This window comes from Lipotes vexillifer, unplaced genomic scaffold (genome assembly GCF_000442215.2).
Source record: "Lipotes vexillifer unplaced genomic scaffold, Lipotes_vexillifer_v1.1 scaffold621, whole genome shotgun sequence".
In the NCBI taxonomy this organism is placed as follows: domain Eukaryota; kingdom Metazoa; phylum Chordata; class Mammalia; order Artiodactyla; family Lipotidae; genus Lipotes; species Lipotes vexillifer.
In genome coordinates this window covers 30,683-47,597 of record NW_006792411.1, presented here as the reverse complement: position 1 = coordinate 47,597, position 16,915 = coordinate 30,683, and the positions used below count along the sequence as shown (strand labels likewise).

Below are 16,915 nucleotides of genomic sequence, written 5' to 3'. Positions count from 1 at the left end.
GAGCGGCTGGGCCCGTGAGCCATGGCCGCTGAGCCCGCGCGTCCGGAGCCTGTGCTCCACAACGGGAGGGGCCACAACGGTGAGAGGCCTGCGTACCGCAAAAAAAAAAAAAAGACGAAAAAAAAAAGAATGATCAATTCTCGGTCTACTCTATTTATTAAATATTTTGACTATATAGTGACCCTACTGCTCAGGGTTTTTTACATTACGTGAGGTTTACTTAATGTACCTAAAACTTGGTAGGTGCTCACTACATGTTAATAACGTCTCCCCAGCTTTCTTGCATTTGCAGTTCTTATTGGCTGGAACCCAGAGTAACTGTGCACCTTTCTGAGAAAAGGTAGGAGTATAAATGCATTTTTCTAAATTAGAGGAAAGCACTTATTTCCAGTTCAGTCTCTGGCTGACTCTGGGGCCAGTTTATCCTTTTAGCAACATCAACATCACCCTTGACCTTCTGAATGGGAATCTGCATTTTAACAAGAACTTCAAGGAGGCTGGTTTGCACATTCAAGTTTTAGAAGCATTGGTCAGGGCACTTTTGTTAACATGAAGATTTCTAGATCCCCATCCCAGATCTAGAGTCTCTGGGTTGAGGCCTGGAAATGTGCATTTTTAGAATCATCCCAGGCAATTCTTATGCACACTATGGTTTAAGAATCACAGCTTTAGATTATTTTTCCAGCTACTCCCTTGTAGTCTGGGGAGTGGGTCATCAAGCCAGAGGGAGACTGAAAAATGACAGTGTTGCCCACTTGGAAGTCTGTAGTTTCACAGAGACCCCCCTCTGGACTTTCACATCCCCTTCTTAGTCTGTGTGGCTCAGCCTGTGCTTAGCCAAGACTAGCCACAGACCGGTCTGAGGAGTGGAGATTGTTGAAATTCTGAGTTGTTGCTGGTGATGGTGATGCTGGTGGCTCTAATCTGAGAAACTGCAGGTTTCTCACTTTCTCCCTTCTGCCTGTCCCCAAGCCCCAGATTTCCTTTCCCAGATATAGAAGTTTTCTGCCCCGAGATCTCTCCTTACCTCCTGACAGGATTCAAGAAATTCGTCTAAAGTCACGATGCCATCTTTATTTTTGTCCATTTTCTGAAAGACCCAACAAGAAGCACTTTAAAGAATCTGGTGATATGCATTCCAAAACTTGCTTTCTGTTAACCAACATTCCCCCGAGAACTAGGATGGTCTTTCACTGGACAGACAACTCCACCCAGGCCCTGGTTACAGCACTTTGACCCCCATGAGCTTCCTTCAAATTAAGAAACTTGCTGTAGATGTCATCTTCTCATCACCAGATTATTCTGCTGACACCCTAACATGCCTTTCCCAGTCTCACTTCTAGCCTGTCCATTTGGCAGAAAGAACACTGGACATGAGAGGTTCTACTTCTGTCTCTGTCACTTACTGTGTGACCTTGAGTGAATCTTTAAGCCTCTCTGAGCCTCTGCTTTTCCCATCTGCAAAGTGAGAGGATTAGACTAGAATGAGCTCTGATGTTCCCTGATACTCTCCTGCTAGGTTAATTTTTTTTATTAGCACACCATTAAGATTTTGCCACTCTTCTATTCACGGACTAACAGCACCTACTTTTTACCAGAGCAAGGCTAAACTCTTCGGTCTAAAGAGCTCACCCTAGTTTCCAAGCCACCCTAGTTTCCACCTGATTTCCCCTTACTCCCCAGACACAAATGCTTAACACCTACACAGATGTGCTTAATGATGTCTTCTCTGTTTACTCTGATCTCCCAACCATTTTAATGGAGTTTAGAGTCCATACTCTACCACTTATACTTAATATTCTTCCTTATTCTCTTCTGTAGTGCATACTTGTCCATTTAATGAGATAATCTATTCCTGGAGGGCAAGACATCTTGTAATTCTTTTCTGTTTCCTACCATCTGTAGTGCAGGCTTGGACACAAACCACTGCTCAGAGGCTCGTGGGCTGACTGATCTAAGTTGAGCTTAAAGCTCACGCATGGGTGTGTGCTCTTACCTGGAAGAAGACATCCACGTGCTGCCTTGGAGTGTCTTCTTTAAGCACAGGATACGTGTATTTCCCCATCATGTCATAGATGGCTTTGACAATGTCCATCATCTCCTGGAGAGGGGACATAGAAGCACACAGGGTGGGAACCAGGAAGTTAAGCTCTTCTGGGCGACAGTCTGGGGCTCTTTGTCTCTTCTGAGAATGAAAGTGTTTAAAAGGGACTTCTTCAGCTGATGAGAGGGAGTTAGAAAGCAAGCTGAAGGGGCTGTATTCTGGGAGCCTCCTTCCAGAGAGAGGGCAGTGGAAAATTCTCTTTGTCGTCAGAAGCTCTTGGGTAGCTTGCCTCTTCCTGAGCATTCCTCAGTGAAGGGTTATAAGTGGGATCTGAGCGGACATATTCGTGTACTCATCAGCCCACACCCCATTTGTGGAAGACCCTCTCTCCACTCCATAATTCCTTTGAATGGTCGGCCTGGGTGGCTGTGTTTGTACCAGGTGACCTGTCACTGTGACCACAGCTGATTGGAACAAATGTGGACATCCAACTACAGAGCTGAGCCACTCTATTTTTATCTCTTGAGAAGTCTGAGTGAAGAGGTGGAGCTGGTGCCATGGGCAAACCACTTCCAGGTTTTAGCTGAGATCAGGGGAGAGCAGACACCGAACATTATTCTATTACAGGGAAGAACTTCCATAAAGAGTAGACTGGAGCAGGTGGAGTAGAGGAGATGAGAGGAATTCTGGGAGAAAGGGAGAGAAAGAAGAGAAGTGAGGATAGTAGAGGAGTAGAGGGAGAAGGGAGGTGGGACACGGGGGAGGACAGAGAAATATTCTCATGAGCACACGTGCACGCACACACACACACACACATTCTCTCTCTCTCTCTGAGAAAAGCAGTTGAAGAAGACAGAGGTAGTAACAAGGACCAAGAGAAGCCCCGGAGAGGCAGCGTCTGAGAATGGTTACCCTATCCACTAAAACCTCCTCTGAGGTCTTCCCTGCCCCCGATTCCCCCCACCCCACCCCCCGCAACCATGTTGCTGCCAACCGAACCTATCATTCCTGCAGAGAGTGTGATCTAAGCTTGATCTAATACAATGCCGGACGAGGGAGAGGAAAGAGAGGAATAAGAGGAGACTGCTGTGACATGGGGGGAGACTAACAACTGTCTAGTTTGGATGGGGATTAAATGTGTTACACCAAACAACCCATATCTTCTTTTTCATTTTAAAAAAATTACTTATTTTTTAAAAGACGTTTTAGAGAAACTACCTATATCTTTACAAGAAATCTCTCAGCTTAAGCTCCTTTATGTTGATGATTTTCTAGCTTTGTAACCAAAAGATCCCTTTCTACAAAGGCAAAAATTACCATTCTTGATTGATGGGGCCAGATAGATGTTACACATTCTTTCATATTTCCTTTCTAATCTTTCATTGATATGGAATAAGTGATCAGCACATACAAATTAAAATAATTAACTTGTTCTTTTTATTGCTCTATAGATCTGTTTCCCCAAGAATGTGAGTTCTGAGGACACATGCTTGATCCTTCATTGCTAAGTTCTCTGCACCTGGCACCGTGCCTGCTATGGGCTGGGAGCCCAGTCACTGTTGAGTGGCTCTGTGGTGTTTTCCTGATCACACTGACCAGAAGTAGTGCTCCATGGGCTTCCCCATCCCCTACTTGGAACGGGGGAAAAGAATGTAGGAAGGCAGCCTTGTCTTCAGGTTATTTGATGGAGTGTCTACAGAGACCCGGGGGTCAGCTTCTATCTTGGGTTCCTTGCTGCTACTCCTCATTCCATGTGCTTATTTTATTTAATTGTTTTTGTTTTGTTTTTTAACCTATTTATTAATCATTTTAGACTTACACAAAACTTGCAAAAATAGTACAGAGCATTCATGTATACCTTTGACCCAGCTTCCCCTACTGCTAACAACTTGCACAACCACAGCACAATGATGAAAGCTAGGAAAGTAATAATGCTGCAATACTAGTAGCTACAACACTATAAACAATGCCACAAAACTATTAAACTATAGAGCTTATTCAAGCTCCATCAGTTTTTTCCCCAATGCCTTTTCATGTTTAAGAATCCCACGCCGCATTCAGTTGTTGTGTCTCCTTAGTCTCCTCTGATCTGTGACGGTGCCTCATTCTGTCTTTGTCTTTGGAGACCATGACTTTTTTGATATAACTGGTCAGTTATTTTGTAGAATGTCTCTCAGTTTGGGTTAGTCCCTGGTTGTCTTATGGTTAGACTGAACTTATGCATTTTTGACAAGAATACCGTAGAAGTGATGTTATATCCTTCTTGGTGCAACATATCAAAGAGGTACGTGGTGTTGCTATGTCTTATTACTGGCGATGTTAACCTTGATCACTTGATTAAGGTGGTGCCTGTCAAGCTTCTCCACTGATCTTAGAATCTGTTAGTGGATCTTGCCTGCAAAAATTATTACGGTAATATTTGCTTAATGGGGATTCTGTATTTCCTTTATTCCTTCTATGTTTATGAATTGGAGTTCTTCTTTAAGGAAGAGTTGTCCTTCCCCTCTGCCGTTTATGTATTCATTGATTTAAATACATATTTATTATTTATTTATTTAAATACGTAATATATTATTTGTACATATATATTAGTTAGGACTCATGGACATTTAGTTTATTTTATAGGTTATAACCCAAAACTATCAATTTGTATTTTGTTGCTCAAATTATTCTGGCTTTGGCTGTTGGGAACTCCTTCAGGCTGACTTCTGTGGTCTTTTGACATACCCCCCCCCAACCCATCTTTTCTTTTTTTTTAAATAGCACTCCCATTTTTTTCAGCACTGCAAGATGCTCCAGGATCATCTTCTTGTATTTTCTCTTTCCCAGGCCTGGAATCAACCAAGTCCAAGGAGGCTGGTTCCTTTTATTGGAGAATGATATTTAGAAACCGAGGTCTGGGTGCTAGGTCTACTCATTGCTCCGGGAGTGTCACTGCTGTTAGGTCCTAACAATGGACAGAACTAGGAAATATATAACTCTGTCCATGTGTTTAATTAAAGATGTATGCTTTACAAGTCCTTAACACCCATATGGCTATAGGTTTATTTCCTGAGTAACTTTTATAACATAAAAGACTTAAAGATAAATTTTGATTTGCTCTCTCAGGATTTTCATTGCCTACAGTTTTGATGAAACTATTTCCAAATGACTGCCTGGGGAAGATCCAGCTATCTTTTCTAAGAAGCTGCTTATTCACACTTTCTTTTCCTTTTAAGGAGTACTTTATTAATCCTGCCATCCAGAAAGGTCTGATGAGTATTAATGGGGACAGTTTTGTCTAGTTTGCAAATTAAGAAAAGGGAGCAGGAGTTAGTAAGATTATTCAGTGATGGAATAATGGTTGAATCAAGGTTGAAGATCTTGTTATAAGTCTCATTTTAGGGTCCTTTCCTTATATATTTTGTAAAGTAGTATTTGAATATTTTGGAGTATAAGATATTGAGTATATATAGAAGCATTTAATTATTTACAAAGTTGAGATAATATTATACAAACTACTGTATAAAGTGATTTTTAAAATGTAACATACAAATTTTTATATCTTATTGCTCTTACATGGTTTTAAATGGCCACCTGTCATTCCATTATATGTATTTACTGGAATTCTTACCACATCTGCTATTAGTGGATATTAGGATTTTCACATTTTGGGGACTGTTCACCACTTTATCTTCAGGACCTAGAACATCTAATAAGCCCTCAAATATATGTTGAGCAAATCCATGACTGAATGAATGGGGAATGAAAATTGGAGAGAAACCTGCAGGGTTGAGGTGAGGATTAGAGATGACATTTGTAACTCCAGGCAATGTGCCTGGCACATAGGAGCTCAGGAAGTGGGATGCTATAAGATGCTAAATCCAAGCTTTGACTGAGATGCCAGGGTACAGTAGATACCAAAGTGAGTTTTGAGATAGACCTGTGGGTACTTCACTATCTAGATACCACATATACTTTGAGGCTCTAAAAGTGTCAAGCAGTGAAGATTCAGAAATGTATTTGTGATGATTTATTTAGAGATGGCTGCACCTGACCCCTTTCTGAGGTTTTATTAGTAGGCAAAATAGGTTGTGGCTCATATGGTTCAACTGGAATCTCCTCTTCCTCAAAGATCTCCCTTTTCTCTTCTAGGTGATACCTGCAATGCTACTATTCCAGTTTTTACCTTTAAGTTGTGGCTGTTAACCTGTTAAAATGGGAATTCCCATGGGAGGAGTTACTCTACACTGAAATAAATTATTTATACCCCCTTTAGAATGTGCATTGAATAAGTGAGAGTGAATGAATCTGCTTAATCCTTTCTTGAGTGCCTGTGGACAGGGCAGGGTAGAGCAATGGGGGAGGTCAAAGGTGACCTTCATTTTGTCAGGAACCACCTCTGCCCCAAAGCAGATCCCTCCTCATTTGGACCATTTCATCCTCATGACTAAGGCTGTTTTCTCTCTAATTAGGTGCCTTCCCTCTAGCTCTCTCATGCTCCTGGCCTCAGCTCACTTACCTCTTTGTTTATGTATCCATCTTTATTGATGTCATACAAATTAAATGTCCACCTTAGTTTCTCATGGACGGTTCCTCTCAGTAAAATTGACAGAGCAGTTACAAAGTCCTGAGAAGTGGAAGAGGCATGAGAGACATTAACCACCAAGCCATCGGGTGGGGTGAAGCTCTGTCTTTGGGTCAGACTCTGTGACTGCTTTTACAGAATGGTATCTCCCAGGTCCTCTGTCCCCAGAAGGATGTGGCCAAGCTCAGTGAACAGCCCCACCCCCCCTTCCATTGCCAACCTTGCCCCATTTTTGGGAAGGAGCTTCTGGAGGAAGAACGGAGCTCAGTGTGTGCTGACACCTACTGTTGCCTTATCCCATGGCTACAATTATTGTACAAGTGGTGGCATCATCTGGTGACTAAGAACATGGACTCTGGAAACATACCACCTGAGTTCAAAGCCCTCCTTTACCACTTACTGTCTGACCTTGGGAAAGCAACTCAATCTCTCTCTGCCTTACTTTCCTCTTCTGTAAACTGATAATAAATAATAGAACCCTACCTTGTTAGGGTTACTGTGAGGACTAAATGAGTTAATACATGCAGAGCACTAAGTACAGAGACTGCAGCATGGTCAGCGCGGTGTGCGTGTGACCGATTAGACTGTTATTGTTAGTCCCTGAGGTCCTGAGTTCCTGGAGGGTAAGGGCAGTTGCTTCTTCTATCTTCAGGAAATCCTTGTTAAATGGTAAAGGACTGAAGCATTTGATGGTCCACTCCTTCTCCCAACATCTCCATGGTTTAGAGGAAGAGTGATGGAGACCCGGGGCCTCTCAGAGACAAGCATACCTCGAACTTCACGGAGCCAGTCTGCGTGGTGTCGAAGGCATGGAAGAGGTAATGGGCATACGTGCTGGCATCTGCAAGGCACAGAAGGAAAAGCAGGTGATGGGAGGAGGGGTCCTGCAGAGGGGAGTGAGATCACTTAAAAACCGTAAGAAAGAGAAGAGAATGATTCTAGGGTGATAGAAGGGAGATTACAGAGTGGGAAAAACTGCTGCTGTGACCTGGGACCCGTTTGGCTTTTCTGGGATTTAGGTGGGAAGTTCAGGCAAGAGTTGAGACAGGCCCTTGCTCCTAAGTCTAGCCATCCCCAGAGAGAGACGCTCCTGCCTGTCGATGCGTATATTTCTTGTTGGATGAATGACACGGGACTTGTGCGGAGAAGATGCTCTTCTGAGTGGCAGCACAATGCCATGGAATGAGCACCCGTTAGGGAGCAGACAGACCTGGTCTTGGAGAGCAGCTCTGTTACTACCTAGCTGTGTAACCCCAGGCGTCTAACACAACCTCTCCGAGCTTCACCTTCCCATCTCTGCACAATGTTAAACTTTTCTTATAGCCAGAGCATCAAAACCATCAACAAGCCTGCCACATAGTAAAAACTCAATATAAGAGTGGCTCCATAGGACTCAACAAACATCGGTTCTGGGGCCTGCATGGGGTGAAGCTGCCCCCAGCTGGGGGAGGGGTCCTGTACCGGGTCCCACACCTAAAAAGGCTGCTGAAGAGGTCCATGAGAAACGGAGCCCAAGAAGTGTCTGGGACACTTGGATCTCTGTTTCATCAGGACCCGGGGAAGGGGTCCTGCAGGAGATGGCTCCTGGGGCAGGAAGTAAGTTGGCATGTGACACATTGAAGCCACAGGAAGAGCCGCCGATGCCCCAGACCCGTGGGGTCAGAGCGGGTTCTTGCAGGAGTCAGGCAGAGTGACATAGCAGCTGTGAGCCTGGCACACTTGCTAACCTGATTTATGAAGCACAATTTTATTCAACCTGCATCTTTTTGGATTCCTTTATTTTTATAGTCTCTGGTATTTACTAAAGTTCTTTCTTCAAGGAAAGCTGTTTTAAGGAAAGGATGGAGTATAGCACAATGGTAGGCCTATCGTGGCAAAGCTTTAGACAGACACTTTGGGATCTAATTCTGGTCTGCCACTCACTAGCTGTGCAATCTTCTGTGAACTGCTTAGCCTCTCTGAGACGTAGTTGCCCGGATCGCAGATAACAATACCAGCTTTACAGAGCTGTTAGGAGATTTTGTGATATTGCTTTATCATTCTCCTCTCTGGGAGAAGGTCCATTTTCAGAGCTCTTTTCTGCTAAAGCTTTAGTGAATTCCACACCCTGCAATAAGGGAGGAACTCTGCTCTGAGTTCTCCCCAACCTTGAGGAGGAGGCAGATAACAAGGAAGTATGAGCTTGGAGGAAGGAAGGCTGCCAGAGGATGAAGAGAGGGAGCCAGGAGGGATCTGTTTCAAGATCGGACTCACCTCCATGCGGGAAAAACTGAGCGTAGATCTGCTTGAATGTTTCTTCATTGACCATACCACTGGGGCACTCCTGTGTGAAGGGGGGAGAGTTAGCGGGAGTGTCTGAGAGCCTTGGGGTTCCTTGTGATCCCTGGTGGGCAGGGACTGGGCAACCACCTGTGCACCTCCGTATCTCCAAGGTGAGTGGCTGGGAGATAGTTCCACCTCAGGACTGAAGCTGCTTTGCAAAATGATGAGATGTCATCAGAGAACGGGCACTGTGAGGTGGAAAGAGTCTGGGCTTTGGGATTAGAAAGACCTGGGTTTGGATCCTGGCTCAGCCCCTTCTAAGCTTTGTAACTTGGAGTGAGTCAGTCTCTGATTCTCAGTGTCCTTACCTGTAAACTGGGGCTACCAGTACCTTTCCAGCAAGGCTATCATGAGGTTAAATATATGAAATAATGAGGTAAATTAATACATTGGCTATCAGGCTTGTACTTCAGTCTGTGAGCTTGCTTAGCAGCAGACCTAAATCCCATCATTTCTGGGGCACTAACAATACTGACAGTGTGAATGGGTTATGCTAAGGCTAGTTAGTGTCTGGGCCAAGGCTGTGCCATCCTGTGAAGTCTCTGGGCTCTTGGCCAGTTTCCCATCTACTGAGACTGCCTCATTCTTGCCTGGCATCTTCCTCTAGCCAGGTGACCTTGCTCTCCTGTTTCCTTTATAGATTTGGCCTTCCTTTTACAACTACACATGTGCAAAAATCTCTCTGATGGGTCCCGTTGACATTTGGGAGAGCTTAGTCCCAAATGGGAAATCCTGCCTGGGCCTTCAGAGGCCGTGTGGGTCTTACATTTTTGAAGCCTCGATAAAGGACTTGCAGCTCCCTCTTGGTGAAGTTGGTCTGGGCCTCAAGCTGCTCCAGTCCCTCAGGCCGATGGCAAACCATGGTCATCTCCAACTCGTCTTCAATCTTATCTGGAACCAGAGGAGATGGCATTGAAGCAGCTAACCTTGGTGGTCACTTGTCAGCCCACAGTCTGGGCTGTCAAAAGTGTGGTGTGGTGACCTGAGATATAGGGTCGTGGGCTGGGGGTCACACTGCAGATGACCTTCCTGCTTTGAACCCCACCTCCCTGCTCAGTCACTTTCTGTCTTACCATCAGTCCACCCATTACTCCAGCTGTGTCGGATACCACCTAGGGAGGGAGCTTCAGCCTTGGAGATAAACGTGTTCCAAGTGGAGATGAGGGCAGAAGTGCTAAAGATAAGTCCACGTGAAAACATTTCCTTTTCTTTCAGAATAACTGCTCTGCATATTCAGTTTGCTGCCCACTGAACCATCTGAATACTCTAGAGACACAGGTAAGTGAGCAGATTGACTAACATCCTCCAAACAGCAAAGGGAGACAAATTCATAAAAAAAAACCATAGAGTAAACTCTCACCATTTAGGAAACTAGAGGAAGACTATCTTGATTTGGCAAAAAGTACAAATTACAGCATGTTAAGTATTAATTTAAAAATATGAATGCACTTCCGGGTATTGTAATATCTACCAGACATCCTTAAATAATAGGAAAATGACTTAAATAGGAGCTACTTTATATAAATGAAAGCTTCTGAAGTATTGGAAGGGCTCTAAAAACCAGTTGTTTTAAGTAGTAGTTTATCCCTCCTACACATACTATTATACAATGCAATATAATTTTGCACCAATTATTTAGAAAGTGGCATTTAAAGTACCCCATTGCTCTGTCCATCTCCTACTGTAGGATCACAAAATCTAAATAAGTGTAACTTTCAACGTTTTACCATCACAGAAAGGTAAGCGAGTGTTTTCCTCTGGGCCCTGCCAGAATGCTTTCTATAAATTTACTCCAATCAAGAATCAATTGCCATCTAACCTTCCTGGCCCATTGTTGCCATGCGGGTATCACCAAATCCATGTATTGAACAACTGTACATATGAGCTGGCAAGAGTAGTCATGAGATGGGCATCACTCCATGATGATGGAGAGTGAGGACAGGCTGAGTTTCTATCTGATAGAACAGGATGAGCAGGTGCATTACACTGTGTGCATTTCCCTAGCCACTGTCAGTCTTTTTGCATCAGATTCTCTCCGCAATTGTCACTTTTCCTTTGAGACTCTGATCTCAATGCAAAAGGAATCCATCAAAGTGAGTTTATATCTTTTATCTCCTCTCTGAGGTAATGGACATTTGGGTTAGGTTCCAAGGGAGAGACAGAAGAACCTGGTAACAATTCCCAACTGTCATCTTTCTTACATACTGGGAAACATATATCATCTTATCCTACAGAGAGTAAAGCAGATTATTCAATATAAATAAGACTGTTTATGCAAAACAGCTGGAAGTGGCCAATTTCCTTATAATTTGAATAGAGCCTTTAAATACTGTTATGTTTCTAGCTGACAAGTTAAGTAGCAATTACTTAAAAACTGCAGCATTCTCAAACAAACAAAAAACCCCACGTAAGTCTAATTCAGAATACTCACATATATTTTCAACTCATTTAAAATTAGAATTCAAGTTGTTGGTTTAAATTTCCTAGCATTAGATTTAATAGCAATTTTATTTTTAAAAATGCACAGATGTTTAACCCTGAAAAGAGGTGACAGTTCTATTGAAATGTAAACAAGGAAGACACAAATGTATTTTTGGCAGAAAAGGTGTATTTTTGAAGGCATCTAGTATACATTTCCGAGTTAATCTTATCCAGAAGCTTAAAAGATTTTTTTTTTTTTTTTTTCAGTATTGACTGTGATTAGATCCTTCACAAGCTCAGGGAAATCTCTTTGCAGAAGTTTGAGAGAATCTTTCTGACTCAGAAACTGCACTTGGTAACTGTCTCTTTCATTAAGAATACACTGGTTATAGCTATATCAAATATTAAAACCACTTCAGTAAGATAGAACTGGTTTGTTTACTGTCTGACCAGCAGGATCAGTCTCTGTATCGAAGAGATTCTGTAACATCTGAATATTGACCTGCTAAGCTTTTGTTTTGTTTTGCTTCTTCATCACCCTCTAATTGTCAGGCTACGGTAACATCAGTTGCTGAAGGAAATGTACATATTTTGGATTCAAAATGCTGATGCTGGGAAATCGCCCGCACGGTGGGCGTTAGGGGCTTCAACCAGTGGTTCTTGAATTTTTTTTTTTTACTGTGTTTCACAGTAAGAATTACAGTTTACATCACAATCCAGTATACATAAAGGGAAAATTTTATAAAATGTTTTGAAGCAAGGGTTTCATGAAATAGAGTAGCATTTCATGAAATGGTACTTTCCCTCAGTAATGTGGGATATACTCTGTTCTCAAATTTAATCACTCCTTTATAAAAATGTGCTGATTGTGACTCGCATGGTCATGATTTGGGAATGGGAAACACTAATTTAATTTGCCTACACTCGTAGCAACCTTATGGGTGTCTCTACAATGGCTTCTGCATAATTTAAGCATTCCTTTCCCTCAACGTCAGCTCTCCCTTCCCTTTCTCTGTATGCTTCATGGTTCTGGCCACCGTAAATATATTCTGAAGAAACTCTGAAAGGGGCTGTGGAGGTTTTAAAATCCTTGCTTCCCCCCAGGGAGCCTCTGAGTGCTATCCAGGCGGTCCCACTAAGGGAAGGGGGGTGGCCCAACTCTCTGGTTGGAGGAAGACTAAAGAGAATTAACAGATGAGAGCCTCCTTGACAGTTTCTTCTGAGGTTTGTTAAGAGTTTCTGAGGCCAGGTGTTGCTTGTTATCATTACTTTTATTATTGAAAATAATGTTGAGCCAGTTACTAAGTCAGGTTGAGTTTGGATGATAAAGATAAAAATTAACCCAGAGATCTAAGACAATGGTGATCACTACCTAACAAGAGTAAATCAGAATACCTTTTGTTTGTAAACTACTTTTACTCTGGAAAATGTTTTCATGCCCGTTGTCCCACTAAAACTTTGTGTGTAGTGGGAAGTGGGGGAACATTACCCTCTCCATCAGAATATTAGGAGGATGGGGGTCCTAACAGATCAAGAGTTTTCTAACTATAAGTACCTTAAAAAGTGACGAACAATCTATCACTGGGGGCAAGTTAAAGCAAGATAGAATAACCAGCTATAGAGGATGCTACATAGGTAATTCCCAGACTGAAGGAAAGTTTGGAGGAGATGATTCAGATTATGTGGACCTTAATGTTTTGGGGTCACAGACTCTTCTGAGTGTGGATGAAAGTGATAGGCCCTCTTAGAAAAAGAAAATGCACCTAACCATGGCACTTTGCCTGTACTTTCCATGAGTTCCTGTATCTTTCAAACACATGGAGCCCATGTTGAGGACTTCTAGCACGGGAGATGTCTCCGACACTCTGTCACTAACTGGCTTTGCCTGAGTCCTAGGGGACACAGCCAGCTGGTGACAGGACTGGACCTCAAATCCAGCCAGTCCAGGGCCTGTTTTATAGATCTGGCTTCCATGTGCCCCTACAATGGCTTCTGCTTCCCTCGAGCACAAAACTGCAAATTGATTGTAACCATCCTTGCAGTAGTTCTGCTCTTGACAAGCTCTGTGCCTATGCACAAGCGAGGCCCTTAGACTATGAGCAATAGGACGGCCCAAGTCTTTGGTCTTCTCTCTGCTGAGGGTCTCCTCTGTTAGGTCCATAACCATTACACGACCAAAGACCATGGCTGTGACCACCTCCTTCTTCCTGTACTGGAAAATATTTTCTCCATCATGGGGGTCTCTGGATTGGATTGTGTAACCCACCCATTTAGTTCTGAGGTTATAAAATGTGTTGGTCATTGGCATGAACACAGTCCAAAGATAGGTCTTGTTTGGCCCATAAAATGTGTTTTAATTTTGTTTGGAATTTCCAACATTTAAAGTTGAGAGATTCATGCACAAGTTTGGATTTCTGATTTCTCTTGGAAAATGGGATTCTCTGACAACTTTGGTCTCAACTTCTCACAAGGTAACAGCTTATCAGTGCTGAGCAGGGGCTGATCCCTCTGAGCAGTGAAAGCCTCTAGTGCGCCCTCTGTTCACCCCTGGCTCACTTACTTCAGTTGTGTTCCCTGCTTGGTCCTGCAGGCATCTGAGTTTTGGCCTCCTGATCTATACCTACTTGCCCTTCCACCCACTACCATTCTCCTACCTCACATCTCTTCCTCACCATTTGTTTATTTAAACACATTCTGCTTTGTTTCACAAAGGACTTGAAGCTGATTATATGAAATACATATAATAACATAAAAAGAGATAAGGTAATAGGAAAAACTGTCTCAGAAAATATTGATTAGATTAGGAGGTCGAGACCACGGGGGAAAAAGAGGACATAGAAATTCAGGTCATTTGTTCTAAGCAGTTCCTACACTTGAGCCACAAATTGGCTCTGAGATTTTACATATATCTTATTGTCTGTGAGAGAAAAACGTATCAGTTTCCTAAGGGGAGCAAAATTTTTCCTGTAACTTGTCTCTAAAAGAATGTTTCCAACTCTTTCTGTTTAGGTGGGGTTTGTTGTTAAGGGGCACAGAAAGTTGGTCAGTGAGAAGACTAATTACAAAATATATACTTGATTAAGAAGCTCTCCCACTGAAAGTAATGTGACCAAAGTAGTCAAGTTGGTTTACACTTTTTTTTACCTCTCTGATACTGGTAATACCACCAGGCGATGTCTAGGAAAAAGTAAGAAAACATTTTACCAAAACCATTCACCAAACAAGCAAAACACGCTTTTAGTTTCCATGGAAAGTCTGTTCTGAGGGTGACCAGGTCACCATCCAGCTTGACGTATGAGAAGAAGTCGCTTGTTAGCAGAGCTGGGACTGACCTTCTCCCATGGTCAGAACAGGTAAGAACAACGGGTCACCTTGCGGTGCCCACGGCTCCCAGCAGGGAGCTCCTTGAGCATGCCCGCAGCCACACAGCCACGCAGCCCGAAGAGAGGTGGGACGGCATGAGGCAGAGGATGAATGGGTGTGGATGAGCCTTGGAAATACCTGCATGTTTGACTGAAGGAGGCCCCATTGCCACGCTCTGCCACTTTGTGATTTGAAACTGCATTCTTGCAGGATTCTTTATTCACTCACTCAACAACTATCAATGAAGTACCTACTATGTGCATCTCAGTGAATGAAACAACTCTGTTCCCTGCTCTCGTGGAGCTTACAATCTACAAGTCTTTGCTTCTCTCTTTCCTTCTCAAGCTTGATAAGTAACACAGACGCAGAAGAGGAAAAAGGGCTACCGAAGAAATGAATTAGCACATTCGGATGAGTGGGCAGGGCGGTTGAAGGCAAAATCCCCTATGACACAGAATGTAAAACATAAGAAAAAACATCAGACCTGGAAAATCCTCCACTGCACGGTGGAGTAGGGTGGATCCAGGTCCCAGAGAGTGGGAAACAGGCTCTATTTGCTGCTCTCCTGCTGGCCTTTTTGGACCCATTTGGGGGTCAGCCTAGATTCCTCTGTAGGCTATTATGTGAACTTCCTCCTGTCTTTCCAGTATCCCTGACCAAGAGTGCATATGGCAGACCAGCCACCACTTTAAGTGTGTCTTAGTCACTCCTTACCCACAGCCCCAGGCAGGAAAGGCTTATTTTCCTGCTGCCCCTAAAAGTGGTGGTATAGGTGGGTGTCCTTTGGTAAGTATTTCTGCTCTTGTCTCCTGACCTGAATCCCATGCGAGAAACTTATTTTGCTGGATTTAGTTGCCCCCTTTTATCACTCTGATAGGTAGCATTTGTATTTATTTGTTTTTCTAGTAGAGGTTATTTTATTTATTTATTTTTTTTGCGGTACGCGGGCCTCTCACTGTCGCGGCCTCTCCCGTTGCGGAGCACAGGCTCCGGACGCGCTGGCTCAGCGGCCGTGGCTCACGGGCCCAGCCGCTCCGCGGCATGTGGGATCTTCCCCGACCGGGGCACGAACCCGTGTCCCCTGCATCGGCAGGCGGACTCTCAACCACTGCACCACCAGGGAAGCCCTACTGGTAGAGGTTATTTTTAGAACGGTTTTAAGTTTATAGAAAAATTGCACAGAAAATAGAGAGTTCTTACGTACCCCACCCTCACAGTGTCCCCTATTTTAACATCTTGCATTGGTGTGGTATATTTGTTACAACTGAAAAACCAGGATTGATATTTTTTTTTTTTTTGCGGTACGGGGGCCTCTCACTGTTGTGGCCTCTCCCGTTGCGGAGCACAGGCTCCGGACACGCAGGCTCAGCGGCCATGGCTCACGGGCCCAGCCGCTCCACGGCATGTGGGATCTTCCCAGACCAGGGCACGAACCCGTGACCCCTGCCATCGGCAGGCGGACTCTCAACCACTGCGCCACCAGGGAAGCCCCGATATATTATTTTTAATTAAAGCCCATAGTTTACATTTGAGTTCACTCTTTGTGTGGTATAGTTCTATAGGTTTTGACAAATGTATAATGCCATGTATCCACCATTATAGTATCCTACAGAATAGTTTTACTGCTCTAAGAATGCTAGGGTAGCATTCTTGCAGAGATATGTCTAAAACTATGGACTGAACTTCTCTGGCATGCCAGGAATGTGACAGGTATTGGGAGAGAGATGAAAAGATATAATGTCTGTTCATATGGAGTTCTTAGACTGATGGGTAGGGCACACACATAGGCCAAGAATTACAAACACAAATGCCAATATTAGTTGGTAGGTAATTTAGATGAGTTGGATGATGTGTGTACAACCGTAGAGAGTGGTGGGGACTGAGAACTGGCGAGTCATTGCCCCATGAAAGGGAAATAGCTGTTATGCAGCCAGTTGTTGTCATGTAGAATTTAAGCCTGGTGAGTCCACATCTTCAGATTTTTCAAGAGATGCTACTATTCACAGATGATTTGTGTCCTGATTCCTAGCTGTTATCAATGAATTTAACATTTATACATACAGCATGGGCCAAATATAATATTCCTGTTTGTAGAATATTGTGAATTGCTGGTGTGGAATTCTTCATTGACAAATCATTCCAAGCAGCGTGGATATGGCTAAGACACTGGGAGCCAAGAGGAGGAAGCTCTTAACTAA

The 16,915-nt window shown here is 43.5% G+C and overlaps 1 protein-coding gene across 2 annotated transcripts in view; it reads right to left on the bottom strand.

Moving 5' to 3' along the window:
• KCNIP1 (potassium voltage-gated channel interacting protein 1) overlaps positions 1-14,527 on the bottom strand; it is a 17,048-nt gene extending 2,521 nt beyond the window's left edge. The window contains exons 1-7 of one of the 2 annotated variants that reach the window (XM_007465524.1): positions 14,499-14,527; positions 9,700-9,824; positions 8,865-8,934; positions 7,382-7,452; positions 6,546-6,653; positions 1,997-2,101; positions 1,028-1,090 (exon numbers count right to left, since the gene is read on the bottom strand). In XM_007465524.1, coding sequence (XP_007465586.1) covers positions 1,028-1,090; positions 1,997-2,101; positions 6,546-6,653; positions 7,382-7,452; positions 8,865-8,934; positions 9,700-9,801 — 519 coding nt within the window. In that variant the 5' untranslated portion in view covers positions 9,802-9,824; positions 14,499-14,527. Of the gene's footprint in view, positions 1-1,027; positions 1,091-1,996; positions 2,102-6,545; positions 6,654-7,381; positions 7,489-8,825; positions 8,935-9,699; positions 9,825-14,498 lie in introns of those variants that run through there. The other variant, XM_007465525.1, reaches the window with a different exon arrangement.
• Between the last annotated feature and the right edge of the window lie 2,388 nt (positions 14,528-16,915).